Raw genomic sequence first — 16330 nt, 5'->3', positions numbered from 1 at the left:
TTTTAACGTTGCCCCCTAGCAGTGCTGTCTACCTCAAACCCAATATGTAGCCTCCTCTTTTCGAGTTTATTTCTTTTCGAGAGGTAAAGCACCGTGACAGAACTGAGAGCAAGAGTAGTGCGTTTTTGCACGGAATGTTTCTCAAAAATTGTTTCGAGAAATAGCCGCAGTTAGAGAACGGGCTCATATTGACACATGTACATCTTTATCTTTATCGGGTGACCACGTTTCACCACATAACAAGCGCGCCTGCTTTTCTATCAGTTCTATAACCTTCTATAAGTTCCTATAAACAAGCCTGCGTTTATAGGAACTTTCTGGAATGTTATCGATGGTTCCATCCGCTGTCTGTCACCGAACCTTGTGTAATCTGATTGCATGTATGCGCGCCGCGAATGGTGTAGAACTTTGTGGAAGACACGCGGGTCCCAGCGATTACTCTGGAACTTTCGACCACTGATGTATAAAAGCCGAAGCGCTTGACCCGCTGATCAGATTTCGACGATCGCCGACTGTGTTCGTCACTTTCGTTGAGCTTTGAGTGTAGCCTGTTGTTGTGGGCACAGGTTCCCCCAATAAAGTTAGTTTCGCCATTCACAATTTTGTTGCTGTGTCCTCGACCGTCACTGTATAGGCTCGGGGGAAGCTCCATTCGTCGGACTAGCAAGTGACGCCAAAAAGGCCCGTCAACATCATTCTGGGTGATGCCTTCTCGTGATACAATGCCTAGAAATTACGTTTCAAATATAGGAATCAGAAGGAAATCCCAATCGCCTTTTTGATTAGAAGTGGGCGAATATAAACGTTTTCGAATATGAATCGAATACGAATGGTAAGTGTCGAAAATTGAACAATAATCGAATGGTCAAACGGTGATGCACATATTTACAACAAGAATATTTATTTTGCTATAATTAGGTACCACGCCTTTACTGAGTTGTGAAAAAAATAAGAATAAAAACGAAGACACTAACTATCAGGGACAGAGGATCAGTTTTCAACTCACGATCGCAAACGTTGGCAGGGTACTATGTCGGGCGAGATGGTGCATAGCTAATAAAAAAATTGTGGCACAGCTAATGTAGAATAACAGACGAAAGAAAAAGGAAGACGCCAGAAAGAGCCCAGAAAGGCGCCCTTTCCGTCTCCTTTTTTTTTGCCGTATGGTATTTTACATTGCGCCACAACACCTTTACTATCAGACGTTTTTATTGAAGTACACCGCACGAATAGCTTTTCAACATCTTGAGAGCCTGGCTGCCATTATGCTTTCCAAGAACGAATGGCTGCTGTACGGTGAGCTTTAGAAAAAAGCTTAGTATAGGAGGGATCCGAGCAAACGACTCATTCTTCCAACGTGCTAATTGCTTTCAGAAAACGAGATCTAGGCGGAGCTGCATGGTGCGTGCGGCTAAATCGTAGGGCTATGCAGTAAGGCTGGCTTCAGTGCTTGTGTCTGCCTCTTCTGTCAGCCTTCCGTACTGTGTTGTGCTGCTTTTACAATGGTAAGACCAGGAGGTGACTCTCAAAGCGAAGACGCCCCGCTCATCACAAGCAGGTCTTGCGGACTCAAAGCTTGCAAATTGAGTCCATGGATATCGTTAACGGTACTTTGTCGCCGCGGATAGCTCCAAAGAAACGGGATAAAACATTTTAAAGTCAGTCTTGGTCTTACCTTTTTGTTGTATCCGGGCTTGTCGGCAAGCAAACCGAACATGATGCCGCCTCCTTGAGACCATCCAACAAACTGCAGAGTGTTTTTCTTGGTCTGGCGAAGTATCCAATCTATTTGCGCTGGTAAGTCGTACTTAATCATTTCGTCAAAACTGAAGAAGGGGTGAGGACAAGGTAAAGAGTCGGCACGTGAAGTCAGTAGCAGAAACTGACGCGATAGCTCATCCAAGGCAAACTATAACGGCAGTGTAAGTTGTTAAAATTCAATCGTTAGGACAGCTCAAATAATGTGCGTTGCTTTTTGGGACCAGTTCATTGAAGACAATGCCTTTGGCATAGGCTATTTAGGCAGGGACCTTCATGGAGTTGTGGAGAGCAAATACGCAGTGATTTTTCGAAGTAGACGCTGCGGAGCCACCGCAAAAGAATACTACGAAAGTTTCAAGGATCTGAATGGGGTTGCTTTAGCATTTTTCCCTCATTACCACATGCGTGGTTCCTATTATATGTGTATGTCATTAAAGTTTGTGTCTTTCGCTCTCTTGCTCTCTCTCTCTCTCTCTATGCTAATATACGTGTGATATGGTTAGCACAGGGATAATACTGTATAATCAGATGTGTTCTTTTTTTCTTTAGCAATATAACATACTGCTAATTTGTATGTAACACGTATTTCTTATGGCCACTTATTTAATATATTGCGAAGCACTAGCTGAAATTTTATGACCTTTGTGACTTTGTGACTTTGATTGTATGACCTTTCTGACTTATTTTTCCACTCACTGTATTTTCATTCATGTATTTTCGTTTGTTTGCTGTAACCACTCCCCTCCGCAACGCATTTGATTCAGACGATACAATAAAAATTCAGCAGAAAGCATCTCACGATGACAGTCTATGGCAAAGCGTTTGGAGAGAGAGAGATAGCAAAGAGAGGAAAGGCAGAGAGGTCAACCAGACGAGCGTCCGGTTTGCTACCCTACACTGGGGGGAAGGGAAAGGGGCAAGAGAAAGAGGAAAGCGGAATAGAGGGAACACTGTGTGTGCTCGCAGCAAAGCGCCTTGAAATCAGTCAAGACCAAGCAAATGCCCCGCCGATGCATTAGGCTACTGTCATTCTGCGCTTAACTAATATAATTACGCAACGTATCACCTCCGGCGAAACTAAGCTATCTATGTACAAAACGTGTACTGCAGCGGTCCTCTTTCTCGCTTCCCTAACAGCATGCGGCGCCATCTAGACGCACCGCCGTGAATCATGTGCGTGGCCTTCGAAATGCGAGGTGCGCCAGTGCTTTAAACGTTCACCAACTTTGCAAACGTTCATAGAAGAGCGACACACATGTACTGGCACGTACATGCCCGGTGATTTAAGTTGGCATCAAAAAGGTTCATTGAAGACTATCGTAGACGGAGTGGCACAGAACCAATGTTCCAAGTCGGCGTCAACGAGTTTCTTGGAACAGCAGTACCTGCCCAGTCTCGCATCTATAGTGACCAACGTGAAAGAGATTCGTTGACGAGCGGCATGTATGCACACATTGCCACATACTCAGTGACCCAAGTCGGTCCGATAATTCATTTCGGACCCTTTTACCGCAGCACAGCAGCCCAATGATCCAGGTATATAGGCGGGAAAACGGTCAGATGCAAACATAGACAGATAACCTCCGGAAAGTGCGTCAAGTACACTAAGAATGCTAACGCATAAATAAATAAATAAATAAATAAATAAATAAATAAATAAATAAATAAATAAATAAATAAATAAATAAATAAATAAATAAATAAATAAATAAATAAATAAATAAATAAATAAACATTACTGACCCAGAGCATGCTAACTCTGGGCATCTTTACAGGCGGCTGCAGCGGAAATGCCTGTTACGAAGGAACCAAAAGTCGTTTGCCAGATTGTTTTCGTGCCTAAAAAACTGTTTCTAGTCTTACGTTCTTTTGTAGCTCGATGTAATCTGGGTGCTAGAACATTCAAGGTGAAAGAAATTATTCACATGCACAGGTACCTGAAATTCCAAAATTTCCTGTCCGTCTTCTTTAGGTAGACATGACGTGAATACTCCGTGCCTCTGACGTTGCCCAACCACACGTCAAAGCCGTTGTCAGCCAATATGAAGCCTAAATGTAATGCAAAAGGGGATAATTTGCTCTTAGTGCACATGCATTGAGGTTAGAAGGCATTCTCTGTGCGTGTGTGTGTGTGTGAGTGTGTGGGAGAGAGAGAGTGTGTGTGTGTTTGCGTGTAAATGGATCGATGAAATTGCCTTTCCTCAGCTAATGTTTCAGTCTTTCAAAAAATATGGCCCGATGCTTGTGACATCTACCTAGACGTCACATTTTCGGTTTGTCACAAGCATCTCGGATATTCATCTACAGAACATAGCAAAAAAGGGTTCCAATATTTACTGACAAGCTACGTGCCGTTGCTCCCGAATACAAAGACATTTACAACAATTACTTCTTGACAACGCCAGCCAACGAACATGGGCGCATATTTAGAGATTTAACGGGCGGGCATTTTGAAAGTGGCACCAGTCTCGGCAGTCAGAATTGTTAGTAAACGGACGTGCCTTGATCATTAGCTCGCAATAGTTTTGTATTTGCAAGTTGTGTCGAAAAGAGGCGACAAGAACACAGAAGCTTGAATTGATTAACTCTGGGCGAACAAGTGAAGTTTCAACCCAGGGCAAACACTGAAATTAAAGGATTTGTTTCACTCAAGCACATCACTGGTGAAGATAAGTGCCCTTGTAGAAACCATGGCGTTGGATTGGGTTTTCTTTTGCCTGCTACAGACCGATGTCACAGTGAGAATGTTCAGTAGAAAATTGGTTAAGCTAAACTGGTTAACATCGCTGCTTTTCCTTCTCCACTTTTTCCTTCCTTCCTTTAGTAGAACATCTTACTAAGTGACTCATTATTCCTCACATGTCATTTTGGAGGCCACAAACAGTGCACCTAGAAGAACAAAAATATTTTTGTCTCTGCCGCGCTCCCTTTTTGAATATCTATCATTATTATCTGAAGCATGCCGCGCGCACAAACCACTTCGTGTTGTATCTTTCTTCATGTCTCATGTGTTCCTTGCGCTAACTTCCCAAAATCGTGAATCCCCAACTGGCCTACACCCACACTCTGCTATGTTCCTATCTCGCACATTGGTTGCACTTCCTTTTTATTTTTTACTCACTTGGAATCCTCTTCACCAACACTGCTGTCTGCCCGCTGTCATTTCGTTCTATTCACTTTCTTTAGGGCAAACAAAACAGCTTCATGGAAAGATGAGTCAAGTAACCATTAGAATAATCACTAATTATCTATTGTTAGGCTTAATAATTATGCTGTAGCATAGGGCACTGCAACTGCACTACAATAGCATTTAATTTCTGTCAACATCCCTGTAACTGCCGCTGATAATGCATCTAGTTTCTGTTACAGCAGTCATAAATGCCCGCTTAAACTTTGATGAAACTTCCAAGCAGATTTCGTTGAATATCGACCGTTTCCTGCATTCCGTAAAAAAGCGTAACAGAAAAAAAGAGAAGGAATAAATAGAGTAAAAACACCAGAAAGACAAGAAGAAGTGACGAAATGCAACCGCGTACCCAGGAAGGCTCACCGAGACTCTGATGCGGCATGTTCACCACAAAGTCCGCGCTGCAGCCTTCAAGTCCGCTCATCAGCAAGACGACTGGTTTTGTTACTTCGATTCCCCCTAGAATGTCTTCACGTCCGGCAGGTATTCTTTGCACAGTTATGATGTACCAGTCGTCGGTCCTGATGTCATACTCTTCGACAGGGTATCCATTGCTGCCGATTAACTCTGCCTGCAACATGAATGTGGTCGTGCATTATAATATTGGCGTCCAAATTATGACTCTCCCGCTTCTGTAATGTTTCCATCGTGCATTGGTTAGGCCCACGGCCATGACCCCTATCACCTCAAAGCTGGAAATAATTGTGCTTTCAGCTGCGATGCTGTAAGGCAGACAGCGCAGTCACATCACAGTAACAGGAAATGAAGCGGCATTGCTTTCCACGCAGCGCAGACTTTAAGGTTTTTTTGTCGCTTATCTGTGGAATATTGACTTCCTTGGAAAGCTTCGGAAAACGATCTATATGCACATTAGAATGAGCAAATTTTATTTACCGTAGGCTCCTTTTGTAGCCAACATAGGAAATATATGTCAATAGCAAATCTATCTTTCGGACATCTTTTATTGTGATAGCAATTAAATTATGGACGCTTCAGGCGCATTTCTGCCGTCGGCATCCCCGTCGCTGTCGCCGTGAGGTTCCGTATGAAGTCCCAGGGCGATAAAACCATCGTCGTGCGCTGTATGCTGTATGTGCAAGTGAAAGCTTGCGATGGTGAGCTGGCGAACGCGGTTCAATCGCGCGTGCGCGAGCGAGGAACGCAGGTCGAAAGCTCCCCTGTCGTGCGCAAGGCCGTGGAGTCGTTCTTGGGGGCGTTCTTCTACAGCGGCTGCTAGGGTGCCTCGATGGCCACCTCGCCCGCCGCTGTGTACAGAGTGGATACGACAGCGACGTCTACTATCTAATATGCCGTTGCGCGCGCGAATGGCGGACGCCGTAGTAGACGCCTTTGGCGGACGGACTCGTTGCCGGCGCTCGTGTCTTGAAAGCGACCTGCGACATGGCCAAAGTGCGCGCCCGCGCGGGCCTCATCTTAAAGCGATCTGCGATGTTTGCAGAGTGCGCGTGGTGCCGGTAGCTTCGTGTGTCCTCTGCTTTCGACGTTTCGTTCGCGTGTAAGCGTGAGATTCACGAAGGCCAATTCGCTTTCTGCTGCCGCGATTCCTCACCCCAGCATTTTGACAGCGAGTCTCCGCGCTCATCAAGAGAGATGTGCTCATGTTTACCTGTGCGCGCGTGACACCGCGCTTTCTAATTTAGTTAAAACACGTTAGCCGGCTAGTCAGTTTGAGTCCACGATAGAATGTGCAAGCGCGACTGAACGAGGACAAAGACACACAGAGACAGCGCTGTCTCTGTGTGTCTGTTTCTTCCTACGTGCCCGTTGAGTCACGATTACGCATTCTATCATCGTTAATTTAGTCAGTAAGCGAATGTTTACATGTTTATACGGCCACTAAAACTACTATCCTTAATTCGTACAGCTATCCACTAATTTGCTATCGCAATCGGTGCTTCGCCTTTCAGGCGAAACTGCGACTTTTTTTTCTTCGAACCTCTTTCTCTCTTAGGGCATTTCAATCCCTTTCAATCCCTGCGTCTTTACACGCACCGTCAAAGTCGTCTGCGTTTCAATAAAGAGCTCCTCTCTCTCTCCCTCTCTCTCTCTCTCTTATCTATCACCAGCTGTGCCATTGTGCTAAGTTGTAAGCATAATGTGCTATACAAAGGTCTTATAATCGGAATGTAGGCTTAAGGAAGCGTGTACACTATCTCGCTGACTACCAGAAAGCGGTATGATAGACTGGCCTTACTTTGAGCCGGCCGATCATGGAATCAGATTCTCAAGTTATAGATTGACAGCGCAATGCACTGTCGTGAGAGCACTGAAACTGGAGAATTATTCGCATGTGTACAAAAACAGGTACTTCAAAATGTTGCCGTGCTGCACCTTACCGGCAGAGCAACAGCTTATTATTACCTGCCACCCACCTTTCCCTGTATCTCTAACTTTCCCTTATTCCAGTGAGGAGCAGTAGGCTACAGACATGCTTTCAAGGCTGACATCTTCTCCTTCTCTTCATTAAAATCTGCTCCTCTTCCTCTACTGAAGCATTCAAGAATCTTTAAACATCTGATATCGTGAGAAAGCATGCTTTGTTAGGAGAAAATAAAGTTATACACTCAAATTGAAGCTCGAATCGTACGTTTGGCAAGCAGTTTCCTTCCAATTGTCAGAACCTGGTTCGGTTTTTCAGTAGGTGTGGCTCCTGTCGTCTGTGCCCGCAGCATCACTAGGGAGATCTTGTTAGAAATATCATTTTCACCTCACTTCCATGCATGAGAACTGTATTTCATGTGGTATATTGATTTCATTTCATTCTTGCTATATTAATTTTAAACATACGCAGAAAAGGTTGAAATATAGCACGACATCGGGGCGGTTCCCATAACCTCAAATAGATTGAAGTAAATCTCTGTGCTGTACTTTTGTTGGCTCGGCCTCTGGTAGACCACGTGATAACTAAGTCAGCAATGGAGGAGCATTCCCCGGACACAAAGGAAAACAGCAAAAGTGAGTCAGCATTGGAATTTTCAAGACCAAGCGTGATACACTTGACGCAATCGAGATATACATGCATAACAAGGCATGCATGCACCGTTTATTTTTTACAGTGCTTATTCTAGGTAATACAAGTGAACACATCTCGTTAGGAAGCATGGAATTGGAAAGGAACGTACATAGACTTACGGTGCTTTTGAAGGCGTCTTCATCGATTTCAGTGCTCGTGAGCATAAAAATGGCTAAGCATAGCACAAGGAGGCTCACAGCGTGTCCTCGTCTCATATTCGAAATCATCATGTTGGCGAAAAGCAGCCACCCCTTCCCGCTGTGAAATTGTTAATGGTTGTTATGCCGGGATAAAAAAAGATCATGAACGTGTACAGACATGAACTGCGTTACATGAAGATGACCTTTAACTTATGCATGTGATACGCAAGCGAAATAGGTAATACATGGTAGCCACCGAACTCTCACCTTTTAAATCTCAAAATCACTCTTATAAATGCAGCTGCTTTGGCGGAACACTCTTGGCACTGACCGCCATGGAATATGCTGGGCGACCTTCCACGCATCTACATTGTTCGACACAGAAACATACGAACTTGTGTCTATTGTACTTTGATGCAGTGGGGGTCGTTTCGAAAACAGTCGCTGTGTGCGCGAGGGGATAATGTTCGAGACCTGCTGATATAAGTGCTGCGTTTGTCGTCTTTCGAGCTCATTTTACCTCTTGTGCGAAACAATGACGTCATACAGTGTTGCGCTAACCTCCGATTCCCTAGCGTTGGGTAGTGATCTTGCAAATAGGGATAATAACAAGTCGCCTGTCCACAGCTGTTCCAAAGCTGGGCGATTGCGCTCTGAATATGCACACTAACCTGCACATGCGCCCGTAGAATTCATCACGGAAGGAACAGGATTCCCGCGGGGCACCATGGTAGGCCCATTTTTACTGCATACCACTGTCATTTAAATTGCTACATTCAAAGTGGAGCCTAAAAAGTACAGTCGCTGTAGAAAGCCTTGATGTGTTTCTATTTTCGACCGGAGCTATTGGTTATGGTAGCGGAAAGCCCCATTTACTATTGTGAGCAGGTAGCTTTAGGCGTTATGCTTGTGACCGCACGATGAGCGGTGAAATGAAATGGCTTTTTGTAATGCTAATAGGAGCAATGAACGCGGTATGGATATGATCAGAATAGCATGCATGCTATTATTCTAGCTTAAGTTACGACATAGACTGAAATGGGAAAGGCTGTGTAGTTTCTAGAGTGCACAATCGGTAAACCACTGGAGCGGCATAGTTGCTTTCAAGGGAAGGGGCTGACAGTTGACGGCGACAGTTGATTACAAGAAGTGATGAGGCTACAAAATAAGCGGCTCTCATTGCTCCATGTGACACTTTGCTTCTTAGGGAACCCTCTTTTCTTTTGAGTACGTTTACATGGTCAGATCGCTGGGTAGCCAGGACTGGATCGTCCCAATATGGCCATAGTTTTCTTCAGAAGCGAGGAGAGCTACCGAGAAGCTCGCGTTAACATATCTTAGCTTCAAGTCCTGCTGTAATCAAAGACAACGACCACTTTACAACCGTTTTTTCTAGCACTTCTTTAACGAAATACTACTTCGCCAGGAACTCTACATGAAAATGTAAAAGCCAAATTTTTTACCAGGCCTTAAGCAAAGTAAATTGCTTGTCCTCGGTTATTGTTTGACTGAACGCGTGCTGCATATGGATTCTGGTTTTGAAATTAGATCCGCTTGTTCGCGGGGATTCCACTGGTCACTCTTCCCCATAGACATTAAGCTCTACAGCGCTTCCAGAAGTGTTCATCCGCTGTGGAAGGGTTTCTATGTCGTGCTGTTACTATTTCCTCGGAAAATAAGAGACTCTACTATCCATAGAGTTCACCTCAGTGAAAACGCATGTTCACCCTCAAACCACGACAGGTAGTTATACAAGGAACAAGGTAACGACGAGCTCGGTTCTTATTACGATGAGGACGTCACTGGCGGATGCGTCAAAAACTTTCCTTTCGAATTTCTTGCGGTCCTGAACTCTACATTTCCTGTATTATTCTTGCGTTTGTTTTACGTAAGTCTTTGCTCTTTTAGATATTGATTTGTAGCCTACACTTATACAGCGGTGGCTTGCCACAATACTATCGCTCCAGCTTTTTGCCTCGTCTAACGGCTGTCGAAAAAGAAACTGCGGCGGTCAGTACGTTGAGTAGATCCAGCAATTCCCTGATGATAAAAATAACAAGAAACAAAAGTGCATTGATCGCTAGAAGTTTGTAGCAGTCGCAGTCCTTCTGCATCACGGCGACACCGACGACGACCGCGGAAGTTAACGTCAAGTGTCCATGTGATTGTTATCGCAATATTCTTTTCGAAAGGTCGCGCATCGACGCGATGTAAGGCTCACAAAGCTGTACTGGAAATTCTTGTCAACCACGAAACTAGACTCTCGTCTGTCACGCTGGTACTTCTGCGTGTGATCGTGTGAAGTATTGTTTGTTCCTCTTTCCTTTTTCTTCTTTTATCTCCTTCTTCTCTTTCTCTTTTTCTCTCCTCTGCATGCGGCCGGGCGTGGTGTCCTTTTAAGATGCAATTGTTAGACCGTTTTTCTTTCTCTTGCCAATGTTTTTATATGTTTACATGATTATTATAATATTAGGAATAACATATGCTATAATTAGTCGATTAGAGGAGCTGAGGAATAATTCTGACCACCTGTTTGTTTAATGTGCACCTAAATCTTAAAACCCAATGGTTTTACATTCTCCCTGTAAGTATCGAACCGCTATAACCGGGAACCAAACTCAGGACGCGGTAGCCGGTGGAAAAATGCTAGATAAGCCGCAAGTCACTGCGACGCTAATCGATAAATCGCTTCCACAGAACTTCTATGTATGTATGGATACCTGATAATTAGAAGGCGTAGACAAGGACAGGAGCACTGATTGGCCACATCTTGAGATGCTTTTCAACAAAATCAGGCAGACCTCTCGTTTTAATGGTCCATGGTGGCCCACTTGGTGGCTGGCTTAATATTGTAGTAGGGAGACACTTGTAATGAAAATAAATTTGTGGTTCGCATATCCTTCGACGCTTTCTTTTAATACAAGAACAAGGCGTATCGGCTGCGGCTCGAGAGCCGCAGCTGATACGCCTTCCCACGTTCTTGCATGGGGCTACGCTAGTAGCTGCATACGAGAATGCGGGAAGCGCTTCAAGTACATGGGATGTGTTCGGATACCACCTTAAACATCTTGCTTACATATTTTGAGCACCGCTTTGCAGATTTCCTCACAACTCGCTTTCTTAATTGCCGGAATATTCTATCACATATGCCAGTTTCGACGTTTTTATCTTTTGTCATAATGTACTATTCGTTTAAGTGAAATTCCAGCGTGCCTTTAGATAATTTTATTGGTCTCTACTGTGGTCTTTATATTTATAAGAAGCTGACCAGCTGCTTGTGAACTATATATAACGAGTATTAGCACTATTGGTCGAGATGGATCGATCATAGGAAATAGCTATTCTACCCTTTCTTAACCACTTCACTTAACAAACAATGCTAGAATGCGTGTAGAAGAATCGACATTTGGGCGAGTTAGTACTTGTTGAACATCTTGAAGCGGCAGCATAAGATGACAAAGACAAAAGGCAGGAAACACCGAGTTCAGCGCTGTCCTGTATGTTTCCTGCCTTTTGTCTTTGTCGTCTTGCGCTGCCCGTTGAAGATGCTACAATGCGTTTTTGCTGAAAGCAAAGGATTGTCGGAGTGATGTCGTTGTTGGGCCCGCGATTTCGAGCAGGAAACATTTTCACGCCGGTCAGACGTAGCTGCCCGTAGAGCTTCTTGTTATTCATGCTCTTGTAATCAAATTTCTTGAAAGCCGTTCGCCTTTGCCAACTGTAATGATCTAAGTGAATCGTGCGTGAATGCAGCGTATACAATTTTCATTTCGAGCGCTCAGGCCTTTTAGAAGAAGTAGTGCGAAAAAAAAAAGGTTTGCTGGTCTATTTCATCACTTATGCAAAATAGCAGTGGTATATTTAAACATACCCGCCGTGGTGGCATAGTTGCTTCGGCGTTGTGGCACTACGCCCAAAGACGTGGAATCAAATCGCGGCCGCGGCGGTAGCCTTTCGATGGCGGTGAAATAAAAAAAGATAAAAATAAACGCACGTGTACCGTATATTTGGGGCACGTTAAAGAACCTCAGGTGGTGAAAATTATTCATGAGTCTCCCACTACGGGCGTGCCGCATGATCATATCGGGGTCTTGGCACGTAAGACTCCATAATTTAATTTGCTTCTATTCTTAAGCTTTCAAAATTATTGAGAGTAAAGTGTACGGATGACGTAATTACGAACAGAGGCACCAATTTCTTGTCCCGCCGTCAGCGCTCTATGCTATGCTGAAGGAAAAAAAAAACACTAGCCGGGCTTATAATTCCGTTCATTCAATGGAAGAAGCGTCTCAACTTCTGCAAGCGCGACGATGGGGGGACACAGTTGACTAAGGTGACTGGTGCGCTTTGTTAACTCTGCAAGGCGATTATTTCTTAGAAGTCGCTGCCTTATAAACTACTGTTTACTTCAGAAGTCGAGGGTTCGTGTCGAGCTGGCAATAGTTTGTGAATGTGACGCTAATATATAGAGGCCCGGTTACCAATAAGCGCAGTTGGCCATTGGACCAACACTTCTAGCGTAAGTACTTTTTATCATACGGGTTTAAATATGATACTGTAAAATCCACTTGGAATATACATGGCAGTATACTTACTTCGATAACTCAGATGCTTCAGGTAAAACTTGAGGGCATCCATAGCGTCATCCTAAGAGTTTCCAGCTTATAAAAAATTCATTTACCATACCAATCTACTTAGAGTAAGCACAAATAATTAATGTTCAAGTTTAATGTTACTCACGTTTTGATTCTGCTTTTTTCGAAAATTCGAGCAAGCTTCGTATGTCTTGGCTACTAAACTAAACTAAAATTAGATTTAATACTGTGCGCCTTATATTCCTCTTTCGTCTTCGTCATCTGTATATGGTCATCCTCTTGGCCAGCGTCACCTTCTTCAGCGCGTGGCCTGATAAATAAACCGTCAAGGTTTAACAGCTGTCTCGCAAGTGTTGGAGGCTGCTCGCGATCCCTTGGTCCTCTACGCCTTCGAGTTTCCCTGGAGCTTCGTTCAGGTCGCCGCTTGCTCCGCCTTTCCGCCACCATGTTCCAAGAAGATCCACCAGGAGCCTCCGGCGTCACCGTCCCTGCCCCACCTGCCGTCCCTTCATGGACCGTCAGCACGCGGCAGCGCGATCCCACCATGTTCGCTGGCCTTCGTAGTGATGACGTTGACGACTAGCTGGACAATTATGACCACGTGAGTGAGTCTAACCGGAGGGATGATATGCACAAGCTTCGCAACGTCGCATTCTACCTCACTGACGTTGCCAGAACTTTGTTCCTTAACCACGAGAGCACCTTGCCTGAGTGGGCCGCATTCAAACACCAGCTTCAGCATATTTTCGGCGCCCCCAACGTGCGCTCTGAAGTCGCCAAGAAAAAGTTTGATGGACGCATGCAACTTCCCGGGGAAACATACACCTTTTATATTTATTATAATTAATGGTAAGTGTTTTTAGTGATGTAATTTACAAAATAAATGAAACAGCATGACGAGACGTCAATGTGCTTGCAATAATCGTTCGTAGCTCACAATCTTTTTTAGTTAGAAGAGCTTTTTGTAACCACAAAGCAGCATTTATGTAAAGCAACTTGTAGTTATGCAATAAAAAAATAACTTGAGGCCTGCAATACACATCTGGAAATTTTAGGTGGCTGAGCTTCCGTATACAGAACTCTTCTTGGCCACAGCAAGCATTGTATTGCGAAAGAGCGGAATGTGCCATTATGCATCGTACGGAACTCTATTTCATTGTATGTAAATTTGTGAGAGCTGGAGGCTGCAGTGAAGTGTTCCGAGTTCGCAGGGTAGCATCGGTTAACGTAACGCTGGTGGCATCACCCGTATATAATGACCGATGCGGACGGTATAAAAGGGTGGCTCTCTGTGCAGAAACCCTTGGACAAACCTGTTAGGCCGAATGCTATGCTGATGTTTGCAGGCGCTCTTTTGCTAGCAAAGAAGGGCGCATAGCTGGTCCGCTGGCGGAAGATCATGACATTTCAGATTGGATATTCGTGAGCAGAAACATCGCAAAGTTTTAGTGATTGCCCTTATGGATTTGTTGGCATCTAAAAAAGATTCGTATGTAGGAGACGTCAAATAAATTGCACGTTTCATATGCAAGCAACATTTTTATGCATGAAAGATACGCTAATCCTTTACCTGAATGCACAAGAGGAACCGACGAAGTGGTCCGTTCTCAGAAGGGCATTTGCAAAGGTTGTTTTCATACCCCCTGATGCATGACACGGTGGCTGGTAAGGATACGTCGCACTGGGCTTGACCGATACTGCCCGCAAGCATATTTTCCGAGAAATATCTGACAGGTGGCATCGTCATACTACACCATTAATTACTGCCCTGAAAGAAGTTTTCGACAACGACACATTTTCGACAAGCTCGGCGACCTCAGCAAGCCACGCTATCTAGACTTTTGTTTCGGCACTTCTTTGCCACGAAAGCGAGCCCAAAGAGCAGGAATACTGTTGCATTTATTGTTGGCCGTAATTGAGAGAGGCGTACCGCTAACATGGCCGCTTGTTTGAGGGCCTCATTGAACTTAGCTTTCTGCCTTATTCTATTGAGGGAGGCGCCACAGAAGTTTCTTGCTTCCTTTGACTTTCCATTCTCCTGAATTTCCTGTGCTGTCGCATGTCGAGGGCGGGCCGTCTGGCTGAGCAAGAGTTTTAAGATGATCCTTCAGCGCGAGTTCTTAGATAGACAGACAACGCTAAATGGAGACTTTCGATACCTTAGGATGCGTGACAGGGAGTGAGGGTCGTTGAACACAGTGTAATTGTGGCTGTTTTCTTTTTCTGACAAGTTTGACTTTGGTCTCGCCTTGGTGAAATCGTAACATGAAATTGAAATGCAGCAATGTGCACCCCGCCTGCACAAGCAGCTATAAAATAAGGCCTGTGTATATGCAGGAAGCCAACCTTTTCTCTTCTTTAAAAGGGCAAAATAACATCTCCCAAGTTTCAGTGTGAGAGTCTCAAACAATTCCCTACAAATTTCCGATAAAAGTTATAAGCTGAAATAAGCTATATTATGTTTCACCTATCCCCTCCAGTACTCCAAGTATAGAAGGATGACAGCTTTTGGAATGACTATAATGATAAAAGTGTACCTTGAAAAATAATATGAACAGCAGAAGAATAGTGATAGTATTGGATGTTTTAATGTGAAGCATCTTTTTCCCTAATTCTTCGCACATTGCGGTAGTTAGGCGGGTAGGTTCCTTCGCGCCTCACTTTAATAAGAAGTAAGTATTGTGTGACCAACGCACGAATCAAACCTCTTATCTGAAGCACAGCAGCCCGGAGCTGTAACTATTAGGCTTCGATCGCGTTTATTTTCTCTATTACGGTCTTGGTACAAATGAAAGTCAGTCAGAAATAATCATATAGATAGATGCGATTTCTGCAAAGCTCTTGCTGGATAGTACTAATAAAGCGTCAAGTTTGCCTGGTCATTCAACAAAATAAACTATTCTGGTTCTTGCTCGCGAAATCTGCGCAGAATACAACACTTTCTATAAAGTATTGCCTTTGTCTTTGTAGATGCCTTGAAAGGCATTTTTTAACCATCTTCAGAACATCTTTATGACCACCTGCATGGTATAATAATCTATAAACCAGCACTAGCAGCATCGTACTCACTAGGTGGTTATAAAGGTTTCTTCTTGACACTCTGCAATCGTATTCAAGGGAAAAAGAAATATAATTCGTGACATTATCTATAGGAAAAGCAATTGTGCTAAACTTAAACCATCTCTTACTGTACCAAACAAATTCGTTCTACTGATGCGTTCTCACACTGATCCCCATACGAGAACTGCCATCACTCTGTGCAGTTTTTGTCACTTATTCCAGGCATGCTTAACACTTAGAGCAAGTACCACACATTGGATACAATAAAGATTACCCACCGCTGAGCGGGAAAATATTGACAATTCGCTGCCACCACCTTTCTGTGTCTTTTCTGGAGCTCGTTCAGTGTGCTCTCTCCATAAGTCCGTCGGATTCTTCTACTGCTCAATCGGCACATCAAGATACCTAACGGGTGAGTAAGTGCATTGCATATCCTCAAACCACTCAGGTGTGGTTTCCCGAGAATGATGCCATAGGCCCATGAATTTTTTGTATTTGACGATGCTACCAGTTTGCTTACAAAACATATAAAACATTTTACCACTTTACGTAC

The 16330-nt window shown here is 44.0% G+C and overlaps 2 protein-coding genes across 2 annotated transcripts in view; one reads left to right on the top strand and one right to left on the bottom strand.

Moving 5' to 3' along the window:
• Positions 1-16330, top strand: part of LOC142585640 (palmitoyltransferase ZDHHC20-B-like) — a 55727-nt gene that overhangs the window by 10975 nt on the left and 28422 nt on the right. The gene's annotated exons all lie outside the window — the stretch shown is intronic.
• The window catches only part of LOC142584522 (lipase member M-like), a 16711-nt gene continuing 975 nt past the window's right edge, over positions 595-16330 (bottom strand). Inside the window, exons 2-5 of the mRNA XM_075694635.1 lie at positions 5298-5519; positions 3699-3841; positions 1676-1826; positions 595-660 (exon numbers count right to left, since the gene is read on the bottom strand). Of these exons, the coding sequence (XP_075550750.1) occupies positions 595-660; positions 1676-1826; positions 3699-3841; positions 5298-5519 (582 nt within the window). The remainder of the gene's footprint in view (positions 661-1675; positions 1827-3698; positions 3842-5297; positions 5520-16330) is intronic.

Source organism: Dermacentor variabilis, chromosome 6 (genome assembly GCF_050947875.1).
Source record: "Dermacentor variabilis isolate Ectoservices chromosome 6, ASM5094787v1, whole genome shotgun sequence".
NCBI lineage: Eukaryota > Metazoa > Arthropoda > Arachnida > Ixodida > Ixodidae > Dermacentor > Dermacentor variabilis.
This window is presented reverse-complemented; position numbering and strand designations above follow the sequence as displayed.